This window comes from Acinonyx jubatus, chromosome A1 (genome assembly GCF_027475565.1).
Source record: "Acinonyx jubatus isolate Ajub_Pintada_27869175 chromosome A1, VMU_Ajub_asm_v1.0, whole genome shotgun sequence".
Classification (NCBI taxonomy): Eukaryota; Metazoa; Chordata; class Mammalia; order Carnivora; family Felidae; genus Acinonyx; species Acinonyx jubatus.
The window spans coordinates 139,631,862-139,648,887 of record NC_069380.1 but is presented as its reverse complement, the minus strand read 5'-3'; the positions used below and the strand labels follow the sequence as shown (position 1 = coordinate 139,648,887).

At 44.2% G+C, this 17,026-nt stretch overlaps 1 protein-coding gene across 9 annotated transcripts in view; it reads right to left on the bottom strand.

Moving 5' to 3' along the window:
* PDE8B (phosphodiesterase 8B) overlaps nucleotides 1-17,026 on the bottom strand; it is a 265,652-nt gene that overhangs the window by 86,635 nt on the left and 161,991 nt on the right. For 8 of the 9 annotated variants that reach the window (XM_027039572.2, XM_027039559.2, XM_053224203.1 and 5 more), the window contains 4 exons: nucleotides 14,788-14,866; nucleotides 11,129-11,269; nucleotides 9,513-9,601; nucleotides 7,355-7,415 (listed from right to left, as the gene is read on the bottom strand). In XM_027039572.2, coding sequence (XP_026895373.1) covers nucleotides 7,355-7,415; nucleotides 9,513-9,601; nucleotides 11,129-11,269; nucleotides 14,788-14,866 — 370 coding nt within the window. The remainder of the gene's footprint in view (nucleotides 1-7,354; nucleotides 7,416-9,512; nucleotides 9,602-11,128; nucleotides 11,270-14,787; nucleotides 14,867-17,026) is intronic. The other variant, XM_053224211.1, reaches the window with a different exon arrangement.

Sequence of the window (17,026 nt, the reverse complement as noted above, 5' to 3'; positions counted from 1 at the left end):
AGGCTGCAGGCTGGCAGGTTCTGGAAGTTTTCTTAGAGGGAGGAGAAGCTGGGTAGAGTTCTAAAGAACAAGGAAGCTACAAACAGTCCATGCCATTAAAAACATGAGACCTCAAATCCTGGGCATTTAGGACAAATTCAAACATATTTATCACTAGCAACAAGCAGAGAGCAGCCTGTAATTCTGTCTCTGCTTGTTGCCTGCACCAGACATTTCTCTGTTTTACAGAGAGTGCCTGGGCTACAGGACTGTTTTAGTATTGAGGAGCCTATTCTGCCACGCCCTAGAGGAGAAGTCCAAAAATCATGGAAAGGCTTATTATTAGCCCAGCCACCTGCCAGGAAGGAAAGGACCAGAGGGAACAGAAGTTGGCAAATGTGGGGAGAGTAGAGGCCTAAGAACAGAGAAGGGCAAGGACAGACCTAAGAGAAAGCCAGTCTGGGGCTGCGGAATGGGGATGGGCCTTGTGGCAGGGGGCGGAAGGCTGTCACAGGACAAGGCACCTGGGGTTCCTGCTGTCTACTGGAGAGCTCTAAGAATAATACCTTTTTGCTACAGTTTAAGAACTAATGAAAGGTGCTCCCACAATTCCCCCAAACAAAAGTGTTCCCTAAAGGCCTGCTTAAGTGCCCAGCAGATCATCTTCCCATAACAGGGGGAGCATTGCCAGGGGCCTGGAGAATGGGTCTTAGCCTCATCTCTTGGGAGGCCATCTGCTGCCGGTTCACTGACTGAAACCAGACGGTGTGCTCAGCTTGTCAGCCCCTGTCACCTGTGAATGGGAAGGGGGATTCAGGGTAAGATTTGACAGGGGAGGGAATGGCGAAACCAGCTGCCTGACAGAAATACAGTGTGAGCCACAAACGCGAACTACATGTGTCATTTTAAATTTTCTGGCAGTCACATGAAAAAGTAAAAACAGGCAAAACTAATTTTAATGATATTTTAGGTACGATATGTGCAAGTATCATTTCCACATGTCATCAGTATAAGACTATGATACTTTTAATGAGATCATTTACATTCTTTTTCATACTGTCTCTGAAATTTAGCACGTGGCTTACACTTGGAGCGCATCTCTAGCCACATTTCAAGACTGGACATGCAGCTCTAGGGGTCCCCTGCAAGGCAAGGTCCTGAGCAGCATAGGTCAGGGTCCCCATATTCAGGAGAGGAGGGCTGGATGGTCGCCATAAGCGAAAAAAATCTTTTCCGACTAGATTTAACCCAGAACAGACCCTACTGATGAACCAGTGATCCAACTTTATAGTACCAGAGCCTGACAGCCATTCATCCTGTCCAATAGCTCTTCAACCTCAGAGTCAGTCCCATCAGAATCACCTGGAAGCCTTGTTCAAACAGATTGCCTAGGCCCTCCCTTGGAGTTTCGATTCTGTTGGTCTGACTTTGCAATTATAACAAATTCCTGGGCTGCTGCAGCTCCCGGGAACTACACTGGGAGAAACCACTGACCTAGCCTAACCTCTGGCCAGTGAGCGACCTCCCCAGACAGCTTTTCCTACTGAGTGCTCAATATACTATTTGATTACCTCCCTTAGTGATGAACTCAGTAGCCACAAACTACCTAGGAGCTTGGCCCATTCTGTTAATTCTTTCTTATGTTGAGCTTAATCTGATTCCTTAAAATTTTCCACTGTTTTTGCCTTCAGGGCCTAGTCCCTCCGTCCGCACACAAAGCCTTCCCAAAAGGGAAGACCTGTTCTTTCACCCTTCTTACTCCCTGCCACTCTATACCCTCTGTATCTTGTCTTAGGCACTTTTGACAGGTTTAGTCATATGCATTATAATTGTAGTGAAGTTCTATTTTTTTCCCTAACTTTTACAATTTCAAGATTAAATAGCATACTATGCAACAAAATAGGAATGAACCCCAAAAAGTTCATCTCAAAGCAAGAATCCATCACTGCAAATTTGGACAATTCAGCCCTCCTTTCTGCCCCTATTCTTCTCAAACAAGTTACACAGATAAAAGTGCTTTTAAAGCAGTGACCCCAAACGTCTGTCCCCAGAGTGATGTTAGGATGTTACAATGCTTATATCGGTCTGCAGTGGGAGAAACAAGTGTTTTTACTAAGCAAAACTTATTCAAGTTAAATAGCTATTCTTCATTCAGAGATTATGTCCTTCCCTTCTTTTTCACTGTTGAAACAACTTTTCTTCCCTAAAACGAGGATGTGGAGGTGGTCATTAGAATTCCAGTATTCCCTCCCTCCCCTCCCTCACTACCGCCAGGTCTGGGAAGTCCTGTGCAAAATGCAGGTTAGACTGCTCTCATTCTGTTCTCCTTCAGCCTTTGTCTCAGAACCTTGATGAGCCAGAGATCAGCATGCCACCTCAGAGCCTGATCAGTACCTTCCCCTGCTACAACCTAGTGGAACAGGGAATATTTTCTGGAGCTGTTCATTGGGTGTCTGTGCTCCCTAACTTCACACACACACACACACACACACACAGACACACACACACAAAACGACCTTCCTCTTAATGGACAGGCAACCTCTGCACCTCTCCTGGGATTCTCCATGACACGTGAGTCATCCATCCACGAGAAGAGGGACCAGATGATCCGAGCCAAAGGACACAAGACCGCCAGCGGCACCACCACCCTCTTGCCCCCTGGCTTCCCATACTCTCTGCCAGGGCTCCATGCCTGCAGCATGTTGGCTTCTGGGAGCGCTGGGCTCTCCATATTCTCATGGCCAAGGCTTGGAGGAAAAAGCAAGAATGGGGGACGCACTAAGGGTGGGCACTATAGGGATGCCAGTGGTGAGGCCCCTCTGCTTTGATGATGCCAGCTTAGGAAAATCTGGTGTGAAGCTGGGATCCTAGAACTCTCCTTTCCCAGCATGAGCTTGACAGCTGGAGCATGGTGGCAGGTCCCCGAAATTCCACTTTGAGTCATGCATTTGGATTTGGATTTAGACCTCGTGAAAAGGCAAAAGCATTAAGGAAACAGGTCCTCACGTCTTACTGCTACACAGAGGTTGAGACGGGCTCTGCCCCAGGGTGCAGGGTTGACAGGAGGAGGCCATTTCTGGGATCCCAGGAAGAGTGTACCTGGCCTAGGAAGGCGGGTAGTTCGAAAAAGAAAATTACCTTCTGGAAATGTGGTCAGCAAACTTTCTCTGTGAAGGGCCAGAGAGTAAATATTTTAGGCTTTGTAGGCCACTAGGTGTCTGTTGTACCTTCTCAGCTGCTGTAGCGTGAAAGCAGCCACTACGTAACACAGAATGTGGCTGTATTCCCACATAACTTTACGTGTACGACAGACCACATGTGGCCTGTGGGGTGTGGTTTGTTGCCCCTTGTCCTAGACGACACCTAAAAAAACTCTAGCCAGTCTCCTTTGGTCCTACGTTCTCTGTTTCTCCTGCTCTCAGTTCACACCTCCCCTGCACGGCGCTCTAGAAATGCATCCTGTTTATCAGTCTGTAACCCCCACAGCTTCTGGGGCAGAGACTGTCCCTGGCACCAGTACAGGTGTTTAGTACATATTTGGGGAGCAAGTGTGTGTGGTGGAAGGGGAGACGGTATTTACAGCAGACAAACCTCACTGACCACTTCCAGCCCCTTGGCAAGAAGCTACAGGGCTCACACAGGAAAAGGGATTTTTGCTGACGACAAGCACTACCAGGAGACAGCATCCTGGCTTACAATTTCATTCCTTGTTAAAATGCAAACCCATGGGCGGATCTTGACGTCAAGGCTAACATCCCAGAAATCAGCACAGCCAGAACCGCCTTCAGACAGGCTGCTCCCACCTCTGGGGAGCCCTTCCCGTCACAGACTCATCACCATTCACTCCAGCCTCCTCCGATGAGGAGGAAAAACACTGTGGCCAGGCAGAGACATAAAAATTCTTTGTTATTGGAAAATCTAAGTATCTCTCCAGGCCTGTGCAGCACCATTAGGTGACGTCAATGGCTCAGGGTATCTGAGCTCTGCGTTTCCACTCTTCTCAGAACAGCAGCTAATTCACAGCAATAAAGATGTTTCTATTTACAGCATGAGAAAAGAGGTGGCCCTCTTTTCTGTATTCTGCACCCCTAAGTCCTGTACTAAGGGCTTGCCTGCTCTCCCTGGGAAGCAGGAAGGATGTGTAGGTGGCAGGAAGCCAGGACCTAGACATTCAATTCCATTCAAGCTAACCATCAGCCAAAGGGCCCACCGTGCATCAGGCAGCATGGGCCCCCAAGGACAAGCACAGCCTGGTGACCGCGCTGGAGAGGAGAGGGCATTGAGGCACACAAACAGCCATGATGACACTGGGGGGTGACAGATGGGTACAATGTGGGCACACGTGGTTGTGGGAAGACCGGTGACAAGGAGGCTGGGGTCCGACTGAGAAAGAAAGGAGGAAGATCAAGCATCGGCTGGTGGGGGAAGGCTGTGCTTGATACTGGCCACAAAATGTACTTGGCTCATCTCTGGCATGAACACGAATTAGCACAGGTGGGCCTACACCGTGCATAGCAGCTTCACAGCCCATGACAGGTTGGCTTGCACTGCGTGGGTTCAGTGGTTCGTCTTTCAAGAGCCACCAGGATGTCTCCCCGCCTGTCACCTCTCACCCAGATCTCTTTCTTTCTCTTGGAATGTGTAAACTTTGCTATTGACAGAATCTACTTTTCTATGAAAGTCAATTCCCTTCCTTTCCCAGATGTCTCAGTAGTAAATGAAAACTTCCTGATTCTAGGTGAAATTCTCCATGCTGAAGGAGGCATTTTATGATGAATTAAATACTATGAAAATGTAGGATTCCCTTCACTAGTCCAGAATATTTTGCTAGAATAGCCAAATCACTCTTGAGAAAGAACAAAGCTGGAGGCACCATGCTCCCTGATTTCAAACTACATTACAAAGCTGTAGTGATCAAAAGAGTATGGTGTTGGCATAAAAAAAAAGAAACATACATCAGTGGGACAGAAGAGAGAGCCCAGAAATAAACTCATATATGGTCAACTAATTTATCACAAGTCAACAATATACATCGGGGAAAAGACAGTCTGTTCAATGAATGGTACTAGGAAAACTGGACAGCCACATACCAAAGAATAACACTGGACCACTATCTTAGACCATACAGAAAAATCAACTCAAAATGGAAGAAATATTTGAACACAATATCTGAAACCATAAATCCCTTAGAAGAAAACATAGGGACTAAGCTCCTTGACACTGGTCTTGGTTATGATTTTTTGGATACAACAGCAAAAACAAATGCAACAAAAGAAAAAATAAATAACTGACACTACCATCATCACACTAAAAACCTTCTGCATAACAAAGGAAACCATCAACAAAATAAAAAGGCAACCTGCCAACTGGGAGAAAATACTTGCAAATCATAGATAAGGGATTAGTACCCTTATCTATATATATACTATATAAAGAACTCCTACAAATCAAAAGCCAAAAAAAAATTTTTGATTTAAACACTGGCAGAAGATCTGGACAGACACTTTTTCAAAGAAGACATAAAAATGGCCAACAGGTACATGCAAAAGCGCTCAACATCACTAATCATCAGGAAAATGCAAATCAAAACCACATTGAGATATCAATTCACATCTTTTGAAGCGGCTAGTATCAAAAAGATATGAAATGTCAAGTGTTGGTGAAGATGTGAAGGAAAGGGCACAGGTGCTATGTAAAAACACTTTGGAGGTTCCTCAAAAAATGAAAAACGTTACTACGATATGGTCTGGCAATTTACCCCCGGACATTTATCCAAAGGAAACAAAAACACTAACTCAAAGAGATATATGCACCCCCATGTTCACCGCAGCATGGTTTCCATTAGTCAAGACACAGAAACAACCTAAGCATCCACTGATGGATGAATGGAGAAAGAAAATGTGGTCTCTCTCTCCCTCTCTGTCTCTAATACACACACACACACACGATTATTCAGCCATCAGAAAAGAAGGAAATCTTGCTATTTGCAGTAATATGGATGGACCTACATTATCTCCTAGATATCTTAAGTGAATTAAGTCAGACGGAGAAAGACAAATACCATGATATCACTTACATGCAGAATGGAAAACAAAAAACTGAATGTATAGATATAGAGAACAGGTCGGCTGCCAGAGGCGGGGTGCGGGGATGGCGAAATGGGTTAAGAGGTCAAAGGTACAAACTTCCACTTATTAAGTAAGTTATGGGGATATAATGTACAGCATGGTGACCACTGTTAACAATACTGTAATGTAAATTTGAAAGCTGCTAAGAGAATAGGTCTCAAACGAAGACTTCATCACAAAAAATGTTTTGGAATTATGTGTGGTGATGCATGTTGACTTATGGTGGTGATCGTTTTGCAATATATACATGTATCAAATCATTATTAAACAAAAATCAGGCATGAAGACATGAATACCTTCAATGGACTGAGATACCAGCTGAAAGCCCACCACAGGCTCACGGCACCCAGGTTGGGCTCCCCTCCAGGAGCTGCCTATTCATGGGGGAGGAGCCTGGGCATCAGCAAGTCCTATCACCCCAAAGTTTCTCTCCTTGTCTGGCCAGCCTCCACTATCTGATCCCAAACTTTCCAAGTCTCCAACATGCTCCTTTAAAATGGGTCATGCCCCAAAGACCTTCATATCCTTTCAAGACATTATCCCTTCTTTTAAAATCTCCATCTATGTCAAAGGCCACATTTTGTGTTTTCAAAAATAGATCACTAGTAATTACGTATGTTCAGGGATTTTTAACCAATAAACCTTAAAGGATGAATGAAAATACACATAACCCAATAATAAAAGTATAAGAAAGAAAATTTACCAATATCAGCATTGTTCTCTATGACAAAACTACCTTTATGAGTTCTTAAATATAGCAACTTATTAAAATTCTGTTATTCCAGAAGACAAGATTCTAACGTATTGTTCTGCACGGTGTAATGGTAAAAATAAACAGTACTAATAGTACTAATTTTTACTAACTTGGAATGATTGTTTTTGATATGAACCGGTGGGAGTGAAATGCTCAAATACATACATGCTTTTCGTTCATTTAAGAAATTATGATAGAGAAAGAGGACTTTTTTAATTGGAAGAAGAATTTTATGCTCTCATGAAATAAATTAGTCTTTAGTTGCACAGCCACAGGCTAAATCATAACTGCTGTATATTACTAACAAAGCAACATAAGCCTGCAGGGAATTTTTTTTTCTACTATTTGTCTGTCAAAGGAGCCTAATTTTGTCATACACCTCCTAAATTGGCAAGTACAGTAAGATATGGATAAAGACAAGCAGAGAACAGTGGTGAGAATGTAACATGTGGTCAAGCTGACAAAGCAAAAGGAAGGAAACTGAATACCATACCTGCTTATTATTGTCAGTGGTACAACACAGCTTCTTGAGGGAGACAAAATGCCTAATTTTCCTAATAACATAAATTATCAGTTATTAGTGAGTCATATAGGAGATGATTCAACAAATCAGCAAATGAAAACATCAACAGAATTTCTTAAAGCAAAACCCCAGGGTCCATTCTAGGGCACATTTAAATTTCAAACAAAACCTAGTCTACGGAAAACACATTTTTCATACACAGCCCACACATGCCTCCAGAACCTGGGCTTCCCTTTTAATCACAGTTGGCTCAGACACACTTTCCTAATGGATATTTCATTTTGCAACTGACTCCTGAAGCTTGTCTCCCAGATATCTCCAGTGATAGGATGAAATGCTCCTCGAGAAGAAGTTGGTTTCAGTTCCGCTGACATGAATAATTTTACAGCTTATATAAAAAGCAAAAGACTCATTTGGACAATGACCAAATTACATGGCTGCTGTTTTTATATTAATGTTCCATATTCTTTCACAGCATGGTCATCATAATGATGGCATTTTTCAGGCAGAGAAAAATCCTCTTATTTCAAGGTTATGGACAGAATCCCAAAACGGCCTACGGTCTTGCTCATTACCACAAGGGAGACCAGAAAAGGCTATACAGCTCCCTGCACAAAAATCAGCTCAAGGTAGATTTGGTACCGAGAGGGGAGCCAGGAATTCTAGAGGGCTATGTGAGATTTTATAGGAACAGGAATGAGTCTCCTGTTTCGCTCTCTTTGATTCAGTTTTCTCTGGAGGACTGAAGAGAGTATAGAAAATACTGGTTATTCTGTAATAAGCCTCAGTAAACAGGAAGAGATAAAATTTCCCTACTTTTAATAAGAATTTCCTTTGATAGTGCACTGCCTACAAGTGAGGGAAAAAAAAACACTGCGTCTAGACAAAAGAACTTCCCACTTATCTGTAAAATCAGAGAGATAAGAAAAATTCATTCTGACAGAAATTACCAAGCAAAAGTGTCTCCTCTGCCTTGGTCACCTAAGAATTCTGGTCACACACACAAAGCGAATCTTAGCTTAAGTTTTCTGAGAAGATGGTAGCAACGTGACAGCCATCATGGCCTCTGAGCACAGACTGTTAGTGGAAATGGCCATGCCAAGGCCACCAGCTCAAGGGGCAGGGGGTGGCAGGGGAGGCCTCTCTCTGTGCTCAAAACCCTTGTCAGGCCTGCCAATGCCCCAGAGGGAAGCCAAATGTCAGGAAATACGAGATGACGGTCTCTGAAATGAGGGGTAACAATTTCAAAACTTACCAAACAAGTACAATTGGAGAGGAAACAACCTAAGACATTTAGCTGACTTTACAGAATGTTTTGTTTTCTAACCACCCAACAATTTGGAAGGTACTCAGGTAGTCTTACGAGTCACAGGCAGGACTCACCACTTCTGGTTACTGGCATGACAACTGCTACCTCTTCTTTTTCCAAAACATCACGTGACAGCATGGGTCCCTTGTAAACCATGCTATGAAGCTAGTGTTGACCTTCAAGGTGGTTTACTAGAGGCTCCTCAGTGGCGTACTTGTTCAGGGATCCTGTTTGGCTTTGTAAACCCTCTCACAAAATTTAACTGAGAGAAGGAAAAGAAATTATGTATTGACCTTCTCTGATAATCTGACATTAAATGGAATCTTATCACCTGATTCTGGCCAAACACACCTTTATCTATGTAACCATGACCTCCAGGACTCTCTTCACCTTGTGGAACAAGCCGCGAGCCAGCCTGAAGAGAACCACTACAGAGCTGGTGCCTCAAGGAGAGAAAGGTGGCTCCCAGCGCAGGGCTGAAGCCAGCGAGCCTTGTTGTTTTGTTGTTGCTGTTATGACAGGGGAAAGCCTAAATACAGCTCCTTCAGAGGGTAGTGAGGACAATGGAACCATAGATGACAAGGCGGAGGTGGGCAGCTGGGGAGATGCTTTGTAAAGCCCATAAGCAAGAGAAGAGAGGGAAAGGGAAAGCCACATCTGAAGGCTGTTGCCAGCCACATGGGTCTGTCCACAGTATATGCTATGTACAGCCCAACCCCACCGTATGAGTGGGTCTAGTGCTTACACTGGTATTTCAATATGCAAACCCAATGCCCACATGAGCCCTTCAATTAAAAGAGTTCAAGAGTTCGCTCTCACCCTCCTTGGCCAATCACTGGGGTAATCTTCACGTGCTGCTGGATGCTGTCCCCGGATTTCCGTCTGGCATAGTAAACCCCCTGCCACTCCTACATGGACAAAGAGAGCTCTTAAAATCCTTCCATTGAGGCCAATGGCTGCTTCTTCAGAGGATCTCATCAAGTTGAGCAATACAGTTCCCACATGCTTTGATTACATTCCATAAAACAATGCTTTATCATTGTACCTATTGTAACACTTATTACCTAAGGCTCGTGGTCACCCTGCACTAAGACCCCAAGACCAACATGTCCGCCTCCAAGATGGCCCTCAGGATCCTAGGACGGTTGATTAGTGGGTAGAGCTCCGCTCTCAGTCCTATGGGTCTAAGTGGCACCAGGTCAAGGGATTCTGATGGGGTCTTCCTTCAAATCTTCACAGCAGCCTGTAAGCTTGATATTATCATCCTTAGTTTTCAGATGGGTAAACCAAGGCTCAGAGATTCTAACTAACCTGCCCACATACACAAAGTGGAAAATGTGGTTCTAAGTTCTTGTCTCTTAATTTATCTTGAAACCTGTCTTCCTACTTTCTACAGGGCATCCTACCAAGACTTCTCTGGGATTCGTCTGGCTCCTGGCAGTTTCTATGAAGTTAAGGAGAGTGTGAGCATTCTTACTGGACCCCAGGGGATTAGCTCATCAAGGGCCTGGTGGTCCCTCTACCATGTCTGAGAGGAAGGAGATAAACAAGAACCCAATTTTCTCTTCAGCCTGTTTCTGCCCCCTCCCTCACACGAGACGGCTAACTGGTGTGCCTCTTGGGCCACCATGCGTGTGGCAGTACCACCCTGGCAAAATTTTCTAGAGTACTTGATAATGTCCTGATTCCTTTTCAGTCTCACTGCCCCTATTTTTTTAAAATTAACGTTGGCTGTCATATACAACCCAAACGTATTTTGTTCCTATAAACAGTCCCCAATTAAAAGAACACAGTGCTCATTTCACTATTTCACATCAGAGAAAGCAAGATGAAAGACATAACTATGTGAAAGCATTCTGAATGCTTAAAAGAAAATGCACAGGGAGTTCCAGCTGCCGGAGCCACACTCCACTTCCAGAAGAGAGGGCTTCAGGGAAGCTTCCTGCCACACTGACAGCCCTCTCTTTGGCTGCTGAACAAACTGACATGACAGGGAGAAGTGAGTTGCATGTCTCTACTCAACTATGATCAGGAAAGAGAACAGAAAAAGGGAAAAGTGACCAAGAACAGGGCCCACATGGAAATACGGATACATGTACTTCCAGTCCCCCAAACAATGGACACACTAAAAACACACAACAGCCCTGTGGGCAGAACTCTGCTCAGAGGCAGCAACGATACCGCAGCAAAGAGAGCGAGGACAGATTCATGGAAAGGATAAACTCTCCTTACACAAAGTCATCAGGTTCTACACCATCGTAAGTGCTTGATTCACTTGTATCCAAAATTAACCTCCAACTTGACTCATTTTGCCAACATAAGAGATCTTTCACTTAATTATCATGTCATCAAAGGAGCCAATCTTAAAGACGTGACATAAAACTCAAACAAAAATGCATTGGGGAGGGGTTTGCAAATCTGTCTGTTGCACCCACCTTGCCCTTCTTGATGCACGTGTTGATGGTGTCAAGAAGGTCTGCCCGGTTCTTATCACTTTTGGGCAGCTCGGCGAGCTCTTTCCCCAGGAGCTCGCCTTTGTGGTAGCCCATCATCCTTTCAAAGGCTGGGTTGACGTACTGTGAACAGGAGGTGGTTAAAGGTCAGTGTGGGTATGCTGTGTGCCCTCAGGAGTGCTTGCTGGGACACAGAGGAACAGGTTGGAATATCAAGTAAGAAGTTCCCTGGATGAGCACTCTCTGACGTGGGTGCCGACTGGTCTCTGTCACTTCAGTAAGCCCCCTGGAGTCGCTGCCTCACTCCTGAGCAGCAACGTATTCATTCACCACCCTAGTTCTCTCTGGGACATTGGAAGGAATTCCTTAGCAGACAAAGAGCAAGAAGTCCTCATCTAGCAGAGCCAGCCTCTTGTGGGCCTTATTCATCCCCAATCGGCCAAGAAGAAAACAGTCAAAAAATAAAAATGAGTTAGAATAAAAATGAATTGGTTGAACAGGTTGTGGCTTCTATTAGTCACATCTCTACAAGGCAGAGATTTGCTCTCTCATGCCTCCTTTCTAACTGCCACTGCCTACTAACCAATGCTATGGCTTGGGGCCACTTCCCATCTCACCTGAACCATAAATCTAGTTAAACAGGTTGTGCAGGAGGCAGCCCTTTCAGTACTGGGCACATGTGGGTGTGAGAAGAGGCCACCTTGGCACATCTGGAGGCCAGCAGACTCAGAGGCTTCTTTCTAAAATTCTGCCCAGGGCCCTGGAATTCAGAGCTATTTCCTTGCCTGACTCCCAGGTCCCATCTCCACCCTCCAACTTGTTCTCCAAGAACAATCTACTAGATGAGAAGCTGAATAAGGGAGACAAGAAAGACAAAGAACATGGGGCAAATGTGACCGTACAGCCTCTAGGTCATGGATTTCTTTGCGCATCATGTACATCCATCTGCTGCTTCAGAAACATGCTTGCAAACTATAATCATAATCACTTTTGCACTCCACTATGACGATAGTAGTAAGTAGCCTGGTGATGCAGGGACAGTTGGGGAGCTGTTCCCCTGCGAACAAACCTCCTACTAACACAATTAAACTTGGGAGCTGGAGAGGTTTGGAGGGTGCTCTGGAGCCTGAGCACGAGGCCTTATGAGGCTGACAGAAGAGTTGGGGTGGTGACACTATCTTCAGCGATCTCCTATCACCACCCTCCTGGGGCCAGGCAGCAGGCTACTGCTCACCAGGTGGGCCTACACCTGCGTGCTGAGCTCCCTGTACTTCCTCCTCATCTGTGGGCCTCTGCCTACGTGTTCCCTCCCCTCACAACACCCCTCCCCAACTCCATGCCCTGCCAAGTTGGATTTGTTCCTCCTCCCATCTCCTCCCCTCCTCTAGCAAGCCGCCCTTGACCCCATGCCCATTCTGAGCTGGAGCCACTTCTATAGGCTCCCACTCTCTCCTGTGCAGGCTTCCAGTGACTTCTCTCACTCAATCCAAGTTTTTATTTATCTCTCTCCCCCACTAGACATAAATCCTCCAGGAAAAGCCTACTTTGGATTTATCTGTGGATACTCAGGACTGTTTAGTAAATATGTGATATATGTATTATTTTCCTTGTTGGCCAAATCCTCATACATTTCCATGTGTGTTTATTCTACCTTCACTATTCAGTTGCAGATATGGGTACAAGTCATGGCCCTCTGTTCATGCTAGGGTTCCTGTAACCTCAGAATGCAGCAGGTACTCAAACATAGACTCTGGAGCCAAGGCACTCAAGTTCAAATCCTGGTTCTGCCAATAACTAGCTCCACGACTGTGGGCAAGTTACTCGTCCCCTCTGGTCCTCAGTCTCTTCATCTGTAAAATGGCTACAGTAGTAGTTCCTGGCTCATAAAGTTGTTTTAAGAAATAAATGAGAAAGTGTAAAATGCTTAGTGCTGTGCCTGGTATATGGTAAGCTTTGTGTAAATGTTTTAAAGCAAAGAGTTGAGATGGATGGATCGATGGATGGGTATATATTATTCCTAAATTTAAGGGCCATCACCTAGCCTCTGAACATGCATAGTCACACAGAGGCATAAACCCCTCAGTGGCCGTGCCTTGAGAAGGACTCTGGTAATGAGTAAGAATATATGTGAAATACCCTGTCCATGAGGGCTCCTCTTGAAATCCCTAACACAAATGTCATTTTATTTCTCTTTTCCCTATCACATCCTGTATTCAACTTCTTTCCCCTTGTTTTTGAGTTTTATATTCAGATTGCCAGTAGGTTTTTTCAAGGGGAAGCCTGTTTCCTCCTGGTCACAGTAAAGGTGGGCAGGGGGCGACTCCACCACGTCACCCCCTCCCCACCAGAGATACAGGGTCTCTAACCACCAGATGCTCACCATAGAATGAAGGACTCTGCTCCCTGTCCAAGGAGTCATCAGACGACAACTGGGAAGGCAACTGGAGAGCAGGGAGCCCCTTCTCCTCACTATAGAAATCACAATCTGGCTGCCCACTGTCAGAGGGGGGTGCAAAGCAGATGCGTTTCATGTTTGGAATGGATTGTTCAAGTCTGGACAGAAGTAAGGGGGATGTGAGATTTGCACTTGGTCAGTAGCAAACATGTCTGGTTTCTCTGCAGTCCAGGATGCACACCTGTGTGTGCATAGGTGGGCACTAACAGCAACCAGAGGAAACTTTCAGACCCACGGCAAGGAACAGCCACAAAAACAGATTCTGGAAATACAGCCAAACATGGAACCAAGAGGGAAGGCTTTATAATCAGAAAGACATGGCTACAGATTTTGGTTCCAATACTTATTACTGGGGCTTTCCTTGGGTAAATTCCTTGACCTTGCTGGGCCTGTTTCCCCCATCAGTATCATGGGGCACTTGTGTTTCTTTCACAGAGTCATTGAATGGAAAGGAGACAACATTACGAACATGTTAATGAAGGGGCCAAGGCAGGGTGGGCTGCTGCTGTTACTGGTTAGGTTTGACAGCAGGGTGTATCTGTGTGCGGTGGGGGCTCTGTTGTGTGGCCACCATATCCCGAGCACTGTCTTTGGTTTCCACTGAGGACAGCAAGTGTTCCTTACACTCAGTGCCATTATGCAAACCAACTCCAGGCAGGCCAGTATCCGTCGATGGAGAAGTCCACATTTCAGATTATTCTTGCAGCAGCAATGTCTTACCTTCCAACAAATACAGTAAGATGACTTCATTTCAACAAAGGTTCATCTACTATACACATTTCCTTAGGAAGACAACTTTACCATACAAGACTGCTGTATAATTAGAATACCAACTGCAGGCAAATAAATGAATACCTTTGAAAACATTTCATTCCCATAAGCATTTACTCTACAATTTTGACATACTTCTGGCGTGATTTAAATGCTGTCTTCGCAAATTATCAAAGAATTTACCCTATCTTGGTCATAGGAAGCATAGGTTTGGATCCAAAATAATTTTTTTATTCTTGGTGAATATCTAATACTTAGATTTCAGTCTATCAGTTTTCTTTACGTATTTTTGATGTCCCTTTCTCCAAAGAAAACACACAGTAATGTGAGGATTATAGGAAAGTTCCTTGGAAAAGGATGGCTCCAACTTGAAAGGTTCTGTTTTGACATCTCCAGACAAAAAGTGTCTCCGTACCTGAATCACATGGTCATCACTTGTAATTTCTATGGCTTCATGACAGTGGTCTAATGCTGTAAACACTGAATTACAGGCCCTGAAAGTTGCGAAAGATCAATGTTAGTGAAGCTATAAAACCATTAGCGTTTCATATGTTAATTTATCAAAGTAAACAGTTCCCCCAAATTCATTAAAGCCATGCTCTTTGTGAAGGAAAAAAACCTCTAGCCTTTCAAAGTAAGCTAGTTTGTTTGACAGCAGCATACATTTCTCTGACTATAACACAAAGAAGAATTGTAATCCAGCAAAATCTTCATGGATCACGGAAAGAACCACCTATGTGCTCAATGAAACCTTAATACAGACCCAAGAGAACGAAGTTGCAGGAGGCCATCTTACAGGTCTCCCGGATCTACGTCAACACTGTTCTTCTGTTTCATTCCTAGTGTGGCCACGGTGGAGTCAAGTCCCCAACAATTAGAACTGAATTAAACCCAAACTGAATCTGAGGTATTCTGTCTGCCCTTTTTCAATAGACACAGAAATACTTTTTCCTCTTTTCTTACTTTCGTAATCTCCGGTCAATAAGCCTTTATATGGTACTTTGCTTTCAACCTCACCCACTGGCACGATGGAAGGCACGTATGGCAAGATTCCTCTTGCCTGGTTAACCCTACAGCTCTCCAGGTAGGCACTTTTCTTGGTGACCTTTCTAATGTACATGTAGAATACTGGAAATATTTCAACTTCTCAATTGCTTAGAATTTTAAGTACCTTCTAAATCTAGCGCAACTCCAAATATGGTAAGTTATTTACTATCTAACACAGAAAGTATGTGGCTAGTTCCTAGAGCTTTTATATTTGTGCTGGCTGTTTAAAGAATCCCAGTGAGGCCTGTCTGACACATAAAAAAAAAAAAAAAAGATTTACTTGATTCATGTTCCTTCTTATAAAACATACTGTTTTATAAGATGTTATTCATTTTTTCCACTCATGGAGGCATCTAAATTTGCCATCCTGTTTTAAACTATTTACAAGGAAGAGGGGGAAAAAAAAACCTGGCTGAAGTCTGGTTCTGTATTCTGCCAGTTATGGCACCACGGGCAACTTTTTATCTTTGCTGGCTCCCAGTTACCTCATCTATAAGTGAGAGTAATAACACCTGTTTTATAGGTTGCTGTAAAAATCAACAGTTTATGTGAGGCATTTCTCAAAGTGCTTCAGATAATGTAAGAATTCAGCTCATAGTACTTGTTATTACCTGTCAGATCTCGGAGCAGTATCTCCCTACTCTCTAACACTTTCAAAGGCCATTGGTGGAAAGAAAAGGAAATCATAACCTATCTTTTCTCAGGAGAATACTTGAACTATCTAACGAAGAACTGCATTCAATAATAGCAAGGTAACCTGCATGAGCAGTGAAGGATTTTAGTCCATGGTGCAGTGATGAAGGTACCAGTGTGGAAGGGTAAATAAGTAACTGCGATGGGCGAGCTGAGGAGAAGGTAAGTCTAACTTGTCTGAGATTCCAGATGGGTACAGTACGTTTCCTCATTTAAATTGTACCAGTCTAGGGGCGCCTGGGTGGCGCAGTCGGTTAAGCGTCCGACTTCAGCTCAGGTCACGATCTCGCGGTCTGTGAGTTCGAGCCCCGTGTCAGGCTCTGGGCTGATGGCTCAGAGCCTGGAGCCTGTTTCCGATTCTGTGTCTCCCTCTCTCTCTGCCCCTCCCCCCTTCATGCTCTGTCTCTCTCTGTCTCAAAAATAAGTAAACGTTAAAAAAAAAATTAAAAAAAATAAAATAAAATAAATTGTACCAGTCTAATTTCAACCATGTACTGCCTTAATACCATTGCCGCATTTGTAAACCAGATCACCTAAAATAAGGGGGAAAAAAAGAATTTTAAATCATTACCAAAGTCACTAGTACCCTGCCTCCCACAAAGAGGCAAGCAACAGCTAGTCGTCTCAGAAGTATTTTCCAGGCATGTGCGTACAGAACCCGATGTTGCAGCAGAGGCAAGCATTTCCTGTCCCCCAGGAGTCAGACGTGGAAAAGCACATTCTGTGTAGACTAAACCTTACATTTGAGAGCTAGATAATTAAGCTATAACACATTTTATCAAATGACAAATTCATCTTTTGCCCGTTTTCTTAACGTGCCTGTGGGCCTCACCTAAGTATTTAAAAGGGTACTTCAGAGTATTAGTGTTTTTGTCAATTCAAGAGCAGCCTTTACGTAAGATCTTAGCTCCAAA